Consider the following 17958-nt stretch of genomic DNA (forward strand, 5'->3'; position numbering starts at 1 on the left):
CAATATGATTGAGTTCAACTTGAAAATGAATAGGGAGAAAGTAAAGTCTGATATAGTAGTATTTTAGTGGAGTAAAGGAAATTACAGTGGTATGAGAGAGGAGCTGGTCAGAGTAAATTGGAAGGAGATGCTGGCAGGGATGTTAGCAGAGCAGCAATGTGTCTGGGAAAAATGAGGAAAGTGCAGGACATGTATTCCATAAGTGAAAAAATACTCATGGCAAAATAGTCCACCTGTGGCTGACAAGTTAAACCAAAGCTAATGTAAATGGAAAAGAGATGGCATACAACAATGCAAAAATTACCAGTAAGATAGAGGAGTGGGAAGCTTTTAATAAAATTACAGAAAACAACTAAAAGAATCATTAGGAGGGAAAAGATGAAATATGAAAGCAAGCTATCTAACAATATCAAAGTAGATAGTAAAAGCATTTTCAAGTATTTAAAAAAAATAAAAGGTGAAAATCAATATAGGACTGCTAGAAAATGAGGGTGGAAAAATAATAATGGGGGACAACGAAGTTGCAGATGAACTAATAGAGTATTTTTCTCTGTGGAAGACACTAGCAGTGTGCCAGATGTTGAAGGGTGTGAGGGAAGAGAAGTGAGTGCAGTTACTATTACAAGGGAGAAGGTGCTGAAAAGGCTGAAAGACCTAAGTCACCAGGACCAGAAGAACTGCACCCTAGGGTTCTGAAAGAGGTCACGGTGGAGATTGTGGAGGTATTAGAAATGATATTTCAAAAATAATTGGACTCTGGCATAGTTCCAGAGGTCTGGAAAATTGCAAATGTCACTCCACTCTTTAAGGAAGGAAGAAGACAGCAGAAAGGAAATTACAGACCAGTTAGCCTGACCTTAGTGGTTGGGAAGATGTTGGAGTCAATTGTTAAGGACGAGGTGATGGAGTACTTGGTGAGACAGGACAAGACAGAACAAAGTCAGCATGGTTTCCTTATGGGAAAACCTTGCCAAATGAACCTGTTGGAATTCTTGAGATTACAAGTAGGGTAGATAAAGGAGATGCAGTGGACGTTGTATATTTGGACTTACAGAAGGCCTTTGACAAGGTGCCACACATGCAGCTGCTTACTAAGTTAAGAGCCCATGGTATTACTGGAAAGTTACTGGCATGGTTAGAGCATTGGCTGATTGGTAGGAGGCAGCGAGTGGGAATAAAAGGATACTTTTCTGGTTGGTTGCCAGTGACTAGTGGTGTTCTGTAGGGGTCAGTGTTGGGACCACTTCTTTTTATGCTGGATATAAACGATTTAGATGATGGAATAGACGGCTTTGTTGCCAAGTTTGCAGATGATATGAAGACTGGTGGAGGGGCAGGTAATGTTGAGGAAACGGATAGAGTGCAGAAGGACTTAGACAGATTTGGAGAATGGGCAAGAAACTGGCAAATGAAATACAATGTTGGAAAATGCATGGTCATGCACTTTTGTAGATGAAATAAATGTACAGACTATTTTCTAAATAGGGATAAAATCCATAAATCTGAGATGCAAAGGGATCTGGGAGTTCTTGTGCAGAACACCCTAAAGGTTAACTTGCAGGTGTCGGTGTCGAGGAAGGCAAATGGCATGTTAGCATTCATTTCAAGTGGTCTAGAATACAATAGCAAGGATGTGATGCTGAGGCTTTATAAGGCACTGGAGAGGCTTCATCTTGAATATTGTGAACAGTTTGGGGCTCTTTATCTAAGAAAAGATGGGCTGGCATTGGAGAGGGTCCAGAGGAGGTTCACAAGGATAATTCCGGTAATGACAGGGTTATCATATGAGGGACGTTTGATGGCTCTGGGTCTGTATGCGCTGGAATTTAGGAAGATGGAGGGGATCTCATTGAAACCTTTTGAATGTTGAAAGGCTTGGACAGAGTAGATGTGGAAAGGATGTTTCCCATGGTGGAGGAGTCTCGGACAACAGGGCGTGGCCTCAGGATACACACACACAAAATACTGGAGGAATTCAGCAGGCCAGGCTGCATCTATGGAAAAGAGTACAGTCGACTCCTCATGTTTTTTCCTCCACTCCTGATGAAGGGTCTTGGCTGGAAACTTTGAAATTCTCTTTTCCATAGATGCTGCTTGGCCCGCTGAGATCCTCCAGCATTGTGAGTGTGTTTCTTGGATTTCCAGCATCTGCAGATTTTTGACTTGTTCATGATTTAAAGATAAAGATTAGCTTTATTTGCCACAAGTGCATTGAAAAGTAGCATGAAATCTGTTTCTTCCATCACGGCCAAATCTGATGGTGTATTGGTGGCAGACTGCAAGTGTCTCCATACGTCAGGCATCAACATAGCATGTCCACAACTTACAGAACTTCATCGTCTGTTTGGAATGTGGGAGGAAATCGGAGCACCAGGAGGAACCCCATGCGCTCACAGAGAGAAAATGCAAAGTCTTCACAGACAGCAACTGGAATTGAGCCTGTGTCCTTGGCTCAATGAGTAATAAAACTGCAAGCATGTCTAAACGGTTCTTTGAATGTGTGTACTGTTCTTCCACTGATACTGTGCCTGCACTCAACCTATTCTCATAAGGAATGCTCCCCAAATCCAGGCAACATCCTTGTAAATCTCTTCTGCACCCTTTGTATGGTTTCCATATCATTCCTGTAGTGAGGCAACCAGAACTGAGCACAGTACTCCAAGTGAGGTCTAACCAGGGTCCTATATAGCTGTAACATTACCTCTCGGCTCTTATACTCAATCCCACGGTTGATGAAGGCCAATGCACCATATGCCTTCTTAACTATAGAGTCAACCTGTGTAGCAGCTTTGAGTGTCCTATGGACTCGGACCCCAAGATCCCTCTGATCCTCCACACTGCCAAGGGTCTTACCATTAATACTATGTTCTGCCATTGTATTTGACCGACCAAAATGAACCACCTCACACTTATCTGGGTTGAACTCCAGCTGCCACTTCTCAGCCCAGTTTTGCATCCTATCAATGTCCTGCTGTAATCTCTGACAGCCCTCTACACTGTGCACAACACCTGAAACCTTTCTGTCATCAGCAAATTTACTAACACATCCCACCACTTCCTCATCAAGATCATTTATAAAAGTCATGAAGAGAAGGGGCCCCAGAACAGATCCCTGAGGCACACCGCTGGTCACCGACCTCCATGCAGAATATGACCTGTCTACAACCACTCTTTGCCTTTTGTGGGCAGCCAATTCTGGATCGACAAAGCAAGGTCCCCTTGGATCCCATGTCTCCTTACTTTCTCAATAAACCTTGCATGGGGTACCTTATCATTTGCCTTACTAAAATCCATATACACTACATCTACTGCTCTACCTTCATCAATGTGTTTAGTCACATCCTCAAATATTTCAATCAGGCTCGTAAGGCACGCCCTGCCTTTGACAAAGCCATGCTGACTATTCCTAATCATATTATGCCTCTCCAGATGTTCACATATCCTGCCTCTAAGGACCTTCTCCATCAACTTACCAACCACTGAAGTAAGACTCACTGGTCTATAATTTCCTGGTCTATCTCTGCTTCCTTTCTTGAATCAGGGAACAAGATCTGACCATAAGACAAAGGAGCAGAAGTCGGCCATTCGGCCCATCGAGTCTTCTCCGCCATTTTACCAGGAGCAGAAGTCGGCCATTCGGCCCATCGAGTCTGCTCCGCCATTTTATCAGGAGCAGAAGTCGGCCATTTGGCTCATCGAGTCTGCTCCGCCATTTTATCATGAGCATTTTATAATTTGCAACCCTCCAATCCTCCGGAAGCTCCCCCATCCTCATTGATGATGCAAAGATCATTGCCAGAGGCTCAGGAATCTCCTTCCTCGCCTTCCACAGTAGCCTGGGGTACATCTCGTCAGGTCCAGGAGACTTACCCAACTTGATGCTTTCCTAAAGCTCCAGCAATAGGAGCTTTTTACCATGGGATAAAGTGTAAACATGCAAATAAAATAATAAAAATAAACATGGAAATAAAAGACAAAAACTTAGTTAAGAGCAAGGTTAATTAAATAGGTTGAGCTGGAGTTTGAAAGTAATTGAGTCTGTGTTCTTTATAGTTTTCGGAGTTGCATTTCACAGTTTAGGGGCATAATTCACAAAAAGCTGACCTGAGAGAGATGGTTTAAATTTAAGAGACCGGCGGAACAAGACTTGAGAGCTCGAGCAGGACTATAAAACGGAAGCGATTCTCTGATGTACTCCGATCTGAGACTTCTAAGAACTATTATCCACGCTCTACGATTGCCTTGCGTGCTTTACTTGCGCCTGCAGTGGTTCGGTTGGGTTTACGTGAGGAGCGGGGGAGTACCGCTGCATTCAGCTAATTGATTTTGATGGCTCTTCACCCACAGAGTGCGCCGCCGGCGTGAGTTCCGCGTTCTTTGAAGACCTCCTGCGCAGCGCTACTGTTGCGTACCAGGCGAAAGCCAACAATATCGGCGTGCTCACTCCATTGTGACAGGACAGTAGCGGGAAGGAGTCACAATTGTCCTTGGGCAGAGAGAGAGCGGGGTAGGAGATCGGGCGGCGGTGGAGGGTCGTGGACCTGTTCGCCTTTGTAATGAGCGAAGTCCAATGGTTGGATTTGGAACTGGCTGCTAGTGTCTAGCGACCCTTTGAGGTGGGTGGTTGCTGGGAAAGAAACCGAGAGGAATGGCGCTCCTCCGTCGCCAGCATGGCTGAAGGCGATAAGGCCGGTGGTTAGCTTCGGGGAGTTGGACCCTCCACCACAACAATGGAAACATTACACGAGGGTTCCGAGTTCGAGGTCTCCGTGCGGCCGATTCAAGACCAGGCCGAATCTCAAAAAGAATTCCAGTGGCAAAGCATTACCAGGTTCTTCGGCAAGAGGAAGGAATCACTGTCCAATGCCGCCAGCTTCCCAAAGTACAACTTCTCCATCAAGAAAGAATACATTTACAAAATCAACCAGCAGATCCTGTCTAATATCTCCACCAAGGCGGGCTCCGTCTATCCTTTCGTGGACAGCGAGTCCGCAGACGTGACAGAGTTCTTCGTGTCGACGGGTTACAGTTACCGGGGGCTACTGTTCCCCTCCTTAAACCAATCCTTCAGATCTAAGGAGCTGGAGAAATTATACCAACGCTACTTCGCTCGCCAGCGGCGGAATTCTGTCGTGATGATGAACCTGATAGACTGCTTGACCAAGTTCACTATTCTGGTCGTGTATTATTTCCTATCGCCCCAGCTGATCGAACCTGTGAAGAGCGGGCTAACGGGCCTCATCATTCTCTTCTCAGCGACGCTGTGTTTAATGGTCCAGGCCGGCAAGGACGCCGTCTCGCACAACTACCTGCAATACATTGGCCTCGCCACCTGGTTCTACCAGACTCTGCAGATTCTCCTGGTGGTGGGGGTGGGCTTGAAGACCAACGAGACGTGGTACATTCTCTACATTGTGTTCGGCACCTATACCATGCTGCCCCTCCCGCTGCTCTGGAGTATCCTAGCCGGTACCCTCTCATCAGTCGGCCACCTACTCATCGAGGGATTCCGCTACTCACAAGGTGTCATTTTCGCTCACCAGGTACCTGACGGCGCTTTTGCTTTAGTGTCTCACAGCTCAGAAATTGACCCATTTCGCCCACCCAATCCATGCCATCCCGATCTTCAGCCTTGTTCCACCGTCTGCCCCTGGACAATATCCTTCCATGCCCTTCCTAGCCATGTACTTAACCAAACCTCTTAAATGTTGCAATTACACCTGTACCCACCGCTGCCTCTAGCGCCAGTTCCACACTCTCATCACCCTCTAAGTGAAGAAGTTCCACCCCATGATCCCTTTAAACAGTTCACCTTTCACCCTTGTCTCATGACCTCAAGTTCCAGTCTCACCCAACCTTAGTGGAAAAAGCCAGCTTGTATTTACTCCATCTATACCCCTTCATACCTCTATCAAATCTTCCCCCATTCTCCTACATAAAGCCCTAACCTATTCAACCTATAACTCAGGCCCTCAAATCCTGGCAACATCCTTGTAAACTTTCTCTTTACTCTTTACAGTCCTATTTATTGTATGCCAGAAAGGCATTCACTGCTCCCAACTGGCCTCAGCAACATCTTATACAACTTCAGCATAACATCCCAACTCCTGTACTCAATACTCTGATTTCCAAAGGCCAATGTACCAAAAGTCCAATCCTGATTTGTCCTCTAAAACTGCAATAATTCATACTTGTTAAATTCCATCCTCCATCTTTCAGCCCATTTCCAGCTGTCCCAGATTATGCAAGCTTTGATAGCATTCCTTGCTCTCTACTAAGTCCTCAATCTCGTTACCCACATATTTGCTGGCCCAGTTTACCACATTATCATCCAGATTATTGCTATATATGGTAAACAACAAAGGATCCAGCACCGATCCCTGTGGCACATCAACAGTTGACTGATCATAGGCCATCAGTCAAAGAGGCAACCATCTTCTACCACTCATTGGCTTCTCCCATGAAGCCAATATGGAATCCAATTTACTACCTCTCCCTGAATGCCAAGTAACTGAATATTCTTGATCTGCCTCATATGTGGGACCTTGTCCAGAGCCTTGTTAAAGTCCATATAGACTTCAAAGTAAATTTATTATCAAAGTGCATAAATGTCACCATATACAACCCTGAGATTAATTTTATGGCGGGCATACTCAGCAAATTTATTGAATAGTAATTATAACAGGATCAATGAAAGACCAACCAGTGTGCAGAAGAGACAATACAGAACATAGAACATAGAATAGTACAGCGCAGTACAGGCCCTTCGGCCCACAGTGTTGTGCCGACCCTCAAAACCTGCCTCCCATATAAGACCCCACCTTAGATTCCTCCATATACCTGTCTGGTAGTCTTTTAAACTTCACTAGTGTATCTGCCTCCACCACTGACTCAGGCAGTGCATTCCAAGCACAAACCACTCTCTGAGTAAAAAACCTTCCTCTAATATCCCCCTTGAACTTCCCACCCCTTACCTTAAAGCCATGTCCTCTTGTGTTGAGCAGTGGTGCCCTGGGGAAGAGGCGCTGGCTATCCACTCTATCTATTCCTCTTAATATCTTGTACACCTCTATCATGTCTCCTCTCATCCTCCTTCTCTCCAAAGAGTAAAGCACTAGCTCCCTCAATCTCTGATCATAATGCATAATCTCTAAACCAGGCAGCATCCTGGTAAATTTCCTCTGTACCATTTCCAATGCTTCCACATCCTTCCTATAGTGAGGCGACCAGAACTGGACACAGTACTTCAAGTGTGGCCTAACCAGAGTTTTATAGAGCTGCATCATTACATTGTGACTCAAACTCTATCCCTGGACTTATGAAAGTGAACACCCCATAAGCTTTCTTAACTACCCTATCTACCTGTGAGGCAACTTTCAGTGATCTGTGGACATGTACCTCCAGATCCCTCTGCTCCTCCACACTACCAAGTATTCTGCCATTTACTTTGTACTCTGCCTTGGAGTTTGTCCTTCCAAAGTGTACCACCTCACACTTCTCCGGGATGAACTCCATCTGCCACTTCTCAGCCCACTTCTGCATCCTATCAATGTCTCTCTGCAATCTTCGACAATCCTCTACACTATCTACAACACCACCAACCTCTGTGTCATCTGCAAACATGCCAACCCACCCTTCTACCCCCCACATCCAAGTCGTTAATAAAAATCACGAAGAATAGAGGTCCCAGAACAGATCCTTGTGGGACACCACTAGTCACAACCCTCCAACCCAAAAGTACTCACTCCACCACGACCCTCTGCCTTCTGCAGGCAAGCTAATTCTGAATCCACCTGGCCAAACTTCCCTGGATCCCATGCCTTCTGACTTTCTGAATAAGCCTACTGTGTGGAACTTTGTCAAATACCTTACTAAAATCCATGTAGATCACATCCACTGCACTACCCTCATCTATATGCCTGGTCACCTCCTCAAAGAACACTATCAGGCTTGTTAGATATGATCTGCCCTTCACAAAGCCATGCTGACTGTCCCTGATCAGATATGTAGAGTTTCTTGACACAATATGTCGATAAGCCTACAAGAGGAGAGGCTGTACTTGATTTGGTATTGGGAAATGAACCTGGTCAGGTGTCAGATCTCTCAGTGGGAGAGCATTTTGGAGATAGTGATGATAATTCTGTCTCCTTAACAATAGCATTGGAGAGAGATAGGAACAGACAAATTAAAAAAGCATTTAATTGGAGTAAGGGGAATTATGAGGCTATCAGGCAGGAACTTGGAAGCTTAAATTGGGAACAGATGTTCTCAGGGAAAGGTAGGGAAGAAATGTGGCAAACATTCAGGAAATATTTGTGTGGAGTTCTGCATAGGTACGTCCCAATGAGACAGGGAAGTTATGGTAGGGTACAGGAACAGTGGTTTACGAAGGCTGTAGTAAATCATGTCAAGAAGAAAAGGAAAGCTTACAAAAGGTTCAGAGAGCTTGGTAACGTTAGAGATCTGGAAGATTATAAGGCTAATAGGAAGAAGCTTAAGAAGGAAGTCAGGAGAGCCAGAACGGGCCATGAGAAGGCCTTGGTGGGTAGGATTAAGGAAAACCCCAAGGCATTCTGCAAGTATGTGAAGAGCAAGAGGATAAGAAATGAAAGAATAGGACCTATCAAGTGTGACAGTTGGAAAGTGTGTATGGAACTGGAGGAAATAGTAGAGGTACTTAATGAATACTTTACTTCTGTATTCACTATGGAAAAGGAACTTAGTGATTGTAGTGATGACTTGCAGCAGACTGTAAAGCTTGATCATGTAGATATTAAGAAAGAGGATGTGCTAGAGCTTTTGGAAAGCATCAAGTTGGATGCCACTGGGACGGGATGAGATGTACCCCAGGCTACTATGGGAGATGAGGGAGGAGATTGCTGAGCCTCTGGCGATGATCTTTGCATCATCAATGGGAACGGGAGAGGTTCCGGAAGTTTGAAGGGTTGCGGATGTTGTTCCCTTATTCAAGGAAGGGAGTAGAGGTAGCCCAGGAAATTATAGACCAGTGAGTCTTAGTTGAAGTCCGGAGACATGTGCATCCTAGCGATAGAGAATATTCCTTTTTTCACATGTTCATAATAAATATTCGAGAATCGACTATTTTATAGCTGACCCTCAACTCTTATTTAATGTTCAGAAATGTGAATATGATGTGATTGTTATATCTGATCATGCTCCCTTATATTTAATATTTGATTTGAAAGATGTTGTTTCTACAAGACCACCTTGGCATTTCCCAGAACATTTGTTACAAAGTTAAGATTTTGTTGAGTTTATTGAAACTCAGATAAAAGCGTTTTTTTCTCTTTAATAATACAGGAAACGTCTCAAAGTTAGTAATTTGGGATATGTTAAAAGCTTATTTACGTGGTCAGATTATTTCTTATTTAGCAAAATTGAAGAAACAGACAAGAATGGAATTAGATAAAATTGCTAAACAAATTAAAGAATTAGATAATATCAATGCAATCTTTCCAAATGTTGATTTGTTTAAGAGTGGAATTACAATCATAATATAATTTATTATTAACTTATCCTATTGAAGGATATTTGCTTAAATTAAAAAGCCAGTTTTATATTTTTGAGGATAAAAATTATAGGTTCTTAGCTTCCCAATTAAGGGCTGCTAGAGCTAAAAGACAAATTTCAAAGATTCGTAAAGATAATGGAGATATAGTAAGTAATTATGAAGACATTAATAATATTTTTCAGGATTTTTATTCCGATCTGCATAAATCTCAGTTTCCAGCAGAGCCCTCTAAAATGAAGGTTTTTTAATATAAGATTAAATTTCCTCAAATTACTGCTGAAGATCAACAGACCCTTGATGCTCCAATCGCTGAGCATGAATGCAGAAAGCTATATGGTCAATGCAATCAGGTAAAGCTCCTGGACTCGATGGTTATTCGGTAGGATTTTACAAAATATTTGAAAAATTACTTTCTCCGTACCTTTTGGAAATATTTCATGAATCTTTTGAGAAAGGCAATTTACCTTCTTTTTATGAAGCTTCTGTTTCTTTAATCCTTAAGAAAGATAAAGATCCTACTGAATGCTCATCTTATAGACCTATTTCTATGACTCTCTGACGGTGGTGTCTGAAAAGAGGACGCTGTCTGGGTTGCATGCCATCTTGGTCAATGATTCCCATCCACTACGTAATGTACTGGGTGGGCACAGGAGTACATTCAGTTAGAGACTTATTCCACTGAGGTGCAACACAGAGCATCATAGGAGGTCATTCCTGCCTGCGGCCATCAAACTTTACAACTCCTCCCTTGGAGGGTCAGACACCCTGAGCCAATAGGCTGGTCCTGGACTTATTTCCTGGCATAATTTACATATTACTATTTAACTATTTATGGTTTTATTACTAATTAATTATTTATTGTGCAACTGTAACGAAAACCAATTTCCCCCGGGATCAATAAAGCATGACTATGACTATTTTGTTATTAAATATGGATGCTAAAATTCTTCCTAAGATAATGGCTAACGGTTTGGAAAACATTTTATCTAAAATTATCTCTATGGATCAAGCAGGCTTTATTAGACACTGTTACTCTTTTTCTAATATTCGGAGATTGATGAATATTATATATTCACCATTATCCAAAACACCCCAGTGTGGTATTTCTCTGGTTGCAGAAAAGCCATTTGATAGAGTTGAATGGACTTATTTGTTTCATGTATTAGAGAAATTTGGCTTTGGTAATAATTTTAATAAGTGGATTCAAATGATCTATAAGAACCCTATCGCCACTGTTATTACTAATAATCTTAGGTCTCCCTTTTTTTCACTTTCACGAGGTACTGGACAAGGGTGTCCATTAAGTCCTTTATTATTTAATCTCTGACTGGAGCCTTTGGCTATAACAATTCGTGAAGCTAAAAACATTCATGGTATTTCTATAAATGGGACCATACATAAGACCTCTCTTTATGCAGATGTTCTTTTGGTTTATATTTCAGATCCTAAAGAATCTATTCCTAATCTTTTGGAATTACTAACTGATTTCGGAAAATTTTCAGGATGTAAACTTAATTTAAACAAAAGTGAACTGTTCCCTTTATATGTTCCTGTTTTTATATATAATGATAGTCCATTTAGAATTGTGAATTCTTTTAAATATTTGGGTATTACCATTATAAAAAAAAAGATCTTTATAAAGCTAATGCAGTTCCTTTATTGGACTCTATGAAACAATGACTTTCTAGATGGAATCCTCTTATACTTACTTTAATAGGTCGTATTCATGCCATGAAAATGATGATTTTACCTAGATTTTTATATATTTTTCAAAATATACCTATTTTTCTAAATAAAAATTTTTTTGATCAAATTGATTCTACTATTTCGTCCTTTATTTGGAATAATAAAAAACCAAGAGTTAACAAGTTTCATTTACAAAAATCCAAAAAAGATAGTGGACTTGCGCTACCTAATTTAAGATTGTATTATTGGGCTGTTAATATTTGACAATTATGTTTTTGGGTATATTGGCTCGATAAGAGCCAAAAACCAGCTTGGATTGATTTGGAATTAAAAGCTATTAAACAATTTAATTTAACTTCATTATTAGGAGCTCCATTACCTTTACAACTTGCTAAAATTCCCGGTTTAAATCTCTACCCTGTTACTAAACAGTCCTTATAAATTTGGTTTCAGTTTCACAACTCTTTTAATTTTAAACAATTTAAATTGTCTAGCCCTGTTTTCGAAATTTACTATTTAAACCTTCAATTACTGATCCCATTTTTCTATTATAGAGAAATAAGGGGATCTGTTCTTTTGCAGATTTATTTAATGATGGCCGATTGATGACTTTTGAAGAGTTAACTAGCAAATATTCTCTCTCTCATACACATTTCTTGCAATATTTTCAGGTTAGACATTTTCTACAAAAATATGTTTCTACATTTCCATATATGCAAGAATCTGATTTGTTGGATACTATTTTGAATATGAATCCTTTGGTTCCATTGGTAGAATTTACAATTTATTTTTGCTCCAAAAAGATAACGTCTCACTAAAGATTAAACAAGATTGGGAGAGAGAACTTAATATGACTTTTGTTAACGAAGATTGGTTGCGAGTTCTGAAAATGGTTAATTCTTCTTCGATATGTGCCAATCATTGTTTAATTCAATTTAAAATTGTTCACTGTTATTATTTAACAAAGGAGAGGCTATCCAAAATATTTCCTAATATAGACAATTATTGTGATAGGTGTGAAAATGAAGTAGCTACTTTGTCACATATGTTCTGGTCATGTCCCTCATTGAAACCTTTTTGGAAATCTTTATTTTCTACAATTAGATTTGATTATGAGAACACTCAGTCCTCTTTTATTGTCATTTAGAAATGCATACATGCATTAAGAAATGATACAATGTTCCTCCGGAGTGATATCACAGAAAACAGGACAAATCAAAGACTAACACTGACAGAACCACATAATTATAACATATAGTTACAGCAGTGCAAAACAAAACCATAATTTGATAAACAACAGACCATGGGCATGGTAAAAAAAGTCTCAAGTCCCGATTAACTCCCAAGTCCCCGATAGCAGGCGGCAAAAGGGAGAAACTCCCTGCTATAAACCTCCAAGGCACCGACAACTGCCAGTGCCTTGGAAGCAGCCGACCACAGCCGACACCGAGTCCTTCCATCCGAAAACTTTGAGCCTCCGACCAGCCCCACCGATACAGCCTCCCGAGCGCCATCCTCTGCTGAACGCCTTCAACCTAATCCTGGCCGCCGAAACAAGCAAAGCCGAGGATTCGGGGCCTTCTACTCTGGAGATTCCAGTTACCACGCTTCTAAAGTTACCAATTTCTAAAGCTTTGAAAATTAATTACAACCTAATACATTGACTGTTCTATATGGAATAGTTCCACATCATATTCAGGTTATTTCATTTTCAAAGCAATATGTAATTGCATTCGTAACATTGTTGGCAAGAAGAGCTATTTTATTGAAGTGGAAAGACACTTCTGCTCCTACACTAACTCAATGGTTTTCCCAAGTAATGTTGTGTCTTAGTTTGTAAAAAATTAGAAGTAGAACTTTTGATCCCCGATTTGATTTTGAGAGAAGGTGGAGCTCTTTTGCCAAATATTACCATTTAATTTGAATTAATTTATATGGTTTCCTTCCAATTTTATGTTACATAAATGTGATTTGGCGGTTGTTTTTTTTCTCTTTTATATATGTAGATGATTGTAAGACGTATTGCTCCGGGAGTTGGTTCCTAATGGTTTTTTTTTAGTTAGTTGGGGTTCTCTTTTTCCCTCTTTTTCTTATATAATTTTTTTATTAGCATATACAAGTTTTTTTCTTCAGCTTTATTAATTATATATATATATATACTAATTTGTTGAACATTTGTATTTTATAGCTATAGAAGATTATATATCAATAAAAAGATTTTAAAAATGAAAATGTAAGTGCAAATGGGTGATAGTCATTGAGGCAAGTAACCATCCTCTTCTTTGGCACCAGTATGTTAAATGCCTGCTTGAAGTAGTTAGTTACTACACACTGCCAAAGCAAGAAGTTAAAGCTCACAATGAGCACACTGGCCTGTTGGTCAGCACAGGTCTTTAGTACGTGGCCAGGTACCCTGTCTGGTCCAGATGCTTTCTGTGGATTCACTCTCCTGAAGGCAGACGACACGTCAGCTTCAGATACTGAGGTCAAAGGATCATCAGAAGACGTGGGGGGTTCACAATGGTTCTTTCATGTTCTGACTGTCAAAGCGAGTGAAGAAGGCATTGAGCTCATCTGGAAGTGAAACTCTGCAGTCTCCCATGTTGCTTGATTTAGCTTTGTAGGAGGTTACAACATTCAAACCCTGCCACAGATGTTGAGTATCCGTCGTTGATTCATGTTTGGCCTGGAATCTCCACGTCATCCGGGAGATGGCTTCCCAGAGATCATACCTGCACCTCTTGTCACTTTTTTGGTCTCCAGACTTGAATGCCTCAGATCTGGCCCTCAGCAAATTTCAGATCTCATGGTTCATCCAGGGCTTCTAATTGGGGAACTTTTCTGTAACCTTCTTGAAAAGCTCTATAAAACACACAAAGCTATCTTGCCTATCCCTAATCAGCCCCTGTCTATGCAAATAATTGCATATCTGGTCCCTTAGAAAATCTTCCAAAAATTCATTCACTTACTGGCCTATAATTTCCTGGCTTGATCTTGGAGCCTTTCTTGAACAATGGAACCTGAGCTATCCTCCAGTCCTTTGGCACCTCACCCATGGTTAAGGACGTTTGCTAGGGACTCTGCAATTTCTGCACTAGCCTCCCACAAGATCCAAGGGGGCACCTTGTCAGGCCCTGGGGATTTATCTGTCCCTAGAGTGAGGGGTTTAGATGAGGTGGAGTTTGTTAGGTGTGTTCAAGAAGGTTTCTTAACAGAATATGTAGATAAGCCTACAAGAGGAGAAGCTGAACTTGATCTGGTATTGGGAAATGAACCTGGTCAACTGTCAGGTCTCTCAGTGGGAGAGCATTTTGGAGATAATGATCACAATTCTATCTCCTTTACCATAGCATTGGAGAGGGATAAGAACAGAGTATTTAGGAAAGCTCGCCAAGCCAATCCCTAATCCAGCCAAGATCCTTGTAAATCTCCTCTGACCCCTTCTATGGTTTCCACGTCCTCGATGCAGCCTTGTGGAGCACCAGTGTTTAGAATAAATGTGTTTGTCAGCAAGTCAAGGATCCAATTGCAAAGAGAGATGTTGAGTCCCAGATTTAAGTGATTGCTAGAAAAGAAGAACTGTAGGCAATGAACAATGTCTTAACATAGATGTATTTATTGTCCATATGCTCCAGAGATGAGTGTAGGGCTGGGAGGTAGAATCCACAGTAGATCTTTTTTGACTGTAGGCAAATTGCAGTGATTGAGTTTGTCTGAGAGGCTGGAGTTGACCAGCCTCTCTAAACCATTCATGAAGTCAGTGCTGGAGCTGATATGGCATGTTATTTTATTTTTAGACCATAAGAACATAAGATATAGGAGGAACATTAGGCCATTTGACCCATTGAGTCTACTCCATCATTCCATCATGACTGAATTTATTAACCCTCTCAATCCCGTTCTCCTCCCTTCTCCCTGTTAGCTTTACAGCCCTGACTAATAAAGAACCTTTCAACATCTACTTTAAATATACCCAATATCTTGGCCTCCACAGCCATTTGTGACGATGAATCGCACCTATTCACTACTGTCTGGCTAAAGAAATTCTGTCTCACCTCTGTTATAAGGGAACATCCTTGTATTCTGAGGCTATGGCCTTTGGTCTGAGAATCCCCCACTTTAGGAAATATCCTCTCCACCTCTCCACATCCACTATATCTAGGCCTTTCACTATTTGATATATTTTAAAGAGATCACCCCTCATTCTTCTAAACTACGGTGAGTGCAGGCAGGTCCAGAGCCATCAAATGCTACTTATATGATAATCTATTCATTACCAGAAACATTCCCTTGAACTTCCTCTGGACCCATTACAATGCTAGCATATCCTTTTTTAGATAAGGGGCCCAAAACTGCTTACTGTGCTCCAAGTGCTGTCTGACCAATGCCTTATAAAGCCTCAGCATTGCAATCTTCTTGTCCTCTCAAAATTGTCCTTTGGTACCACGATACTGAAAGAAGGTAGGAACCTCAGATTGAAGCAGGGAGAGGTTAGTAATATCTGGAGCAGCCCTCGTCAGCTAATCTACACAGGATGTAAGGATACGGTCAGAGACACATCCAGGCTAGATGCTTCCTGCAGACTCACTCTCTTGATATTCACAATGGTGACTGTGGATGCAGAAGCATTAGAGGCTGCTGGGGTGAGGAGTGGCTTTCTATTCCCTTCTTTCCAACATGAGCATAGAATTTGTCAAGCTCATTGAGAAATGATGGATGCTGCCTGAACTGTTTTACATACTGTGTATGTTACAATATGTAAGCTGTGCTAGTCTGATCTGGGACCCCATTTTAGAGTGGTTTTGCCTTGTGGTGATAGGTTTACTGAGTTCATATCTGATTTGTCATCGAGTCATAGATTCATAGAAAAGTACAGTGCAGAATCAGGCTCTTTGGTCTATCTAGTCCATACCGAGCCAATTAAACTGCTTAATCCCATCGACCTGCACTGGACCATAGACCTCCATACCCCTTCCATCCAGGTACCTATCCAAACTTCTCTTAAACTTTGAAATCGAGCTCGCATACACTACTTGTGCTGGCAGCCCGTTTCACACTCTCACCACCCTCTGAGTGAAGAAGTTTTCCCTCATGTTCCTCTTAAACTTTTCACCTTTCACTCTTAATCCAATATCTCTAGTTGTAGTCTCACCTAACCTCGGTGGAAAAAGCCTGCTTGTATTTACTCCATCTTTACCCCTATCACGATTTTGTATACCTCTATCACAACTCCTGTCAGTCTTCTACATTCCAAAGAATAAAGTCCTAACCCGTTCAATCTTTCCATAAAACTCGGGTCCTCCAGACCCAGCAACATCTTTGTAAATTCTGTCTGTACTCTTTCAACCTTATTTACATCTTTCCTGTTAGTAGGTGACCAAAACTGCACATAAGACTCCAAATTAGGCTTCATCAGTGTCTTACACAACTTTAACGTAACATCCCATCTCCTGTACTCAATACTTTGATTTATGAAGGCCAATGTGCCAAAAGCTTTCTTTACAACCTTATCAACCTGTGACACCACTTTCAATGAATTGTGGACCTGTATTCCCAAATCCTTTTGTTCTACCGCACTCCTCAGTGCCCTGTCGTTCGCTGTGTAACACTTAATCTGGTTGGTCCTACAGAAATGCAACACTTCACACTTCTCTGCATTAAATTCCATCTGCCAATTTTCAGCCTATTTTTCCAGCTGGTCCAAATCCTGGTAGCTGGTCCATGATAGCCTTCCTCACTGTTCACTACACATCCAATCTTGGTGTCATCCGCAAAATTGCTGATCCAGTCATCCACGTTATCGTCCTGATCATTGATATAGATGACAAGCAACAATGGACCCAGCTCCAATCCCTGTGGCACTCCACTAGTCACAGGCCTCCCGTCATAGAGGCAACTATAGGCGGTTCCCGGGTTACGAACGAGATCCGTTCCTAAGTCTGTCTTTAAGTCGGATTTATACGTAAGTCCGAACAGGTACATCCGGTCTTATTTAGCGTCAGTTAGTCAAATGTTTGTCTTAGTATTTAGTATATATTTTACCTTTCTATGCAAATAATGATAATTTTAACCATATTATCTATAGCCTTTCCATTTCAGTAATTAAACCACTGCGTTGCTTAGTAATAATTGTAACTTTCATCGGGCCAGGGCCTTTCCACATGCTCCGTTATTCTCATTTTATCCTTTAAAATTGTTCCGATTGTTGACTGACTGAAGCCTAACGCTTTTCCAATGACCGATGGTGTTTCACCTCTTTCCGATTGCTTTATTATTTCCACTTTATTTTCAATCGTGATCGTTTTCCTTTTCTTTGATCCATCACCAGCACTTGCATTGGATTTACGCTTTGGAGGCATGGTTACAGGGGTAAATAAGAGAAAAATTTAAGCCAAGTACAAAGTTGCACACTCAACACAGTGTTAATGGCAACATGATCTGACTTAAAATGGCGGACGGCATTCTTCTTCCTCAAGCCGACGAATCGCTGAAGCCGCGCAATGTTTTCATGAGCATCACAATGTAGTGCGTGTGTTCGTTATTACGAATCATTGTATTTAACTCAAATTTTCAATGTGCTAGGCTTTATGGCAGTCTGTTCGTAAGTACAAGTTGTCCGTAAGTCGGAAATTCGTAACCCGGGGACTGCCTGTATCTACTACCACTCTCTGTCTTCTCCCACAAACCCAATGTCTAATACAATTTAATGCTGAGTGACTGAACCTTCTTGACCAACCACC

General features: G+C 41.4%; 1 protein-coding gene across 1 annotated transcript in view; it reads left to right on the plus strand.

Annotated features, from left to right (window-relative positions):
* The first annotated feature begins 4730 nt into the window (after positions 1-4730).
* The window catches only part of LOC140201977 (adenylate cyclase type 8-like), a 147087-nt gene continuing 133859 nt past the window's right edge, over positions 4731-17958 (plus strand). Inside the window, exon 1 of the mRNA XM_072266844.1 lies at positions 4731-5543. Coding sequence (XP_072122945.1) covers positions 4731-5543 — 813 coding nt within the window. The remainder of the gene's footprint in view (positions 5544-17958) is intronic.

Source organism: Mobula birostris, chromosome 8, assembly GCF_030028105.1.
Source record: "Mobula birostris isolate sMobBir1 chromosome 8, sMobBir1.hap1, whole genome shotgun sequence".
In the NCBI taxonomy this organism is placed as follows: Eukaryota; Metazoa; Chordata; class Chondrichthyes; order Myliobatiformes; family Myliobatidae; genus Mobula; species Mobula birostris.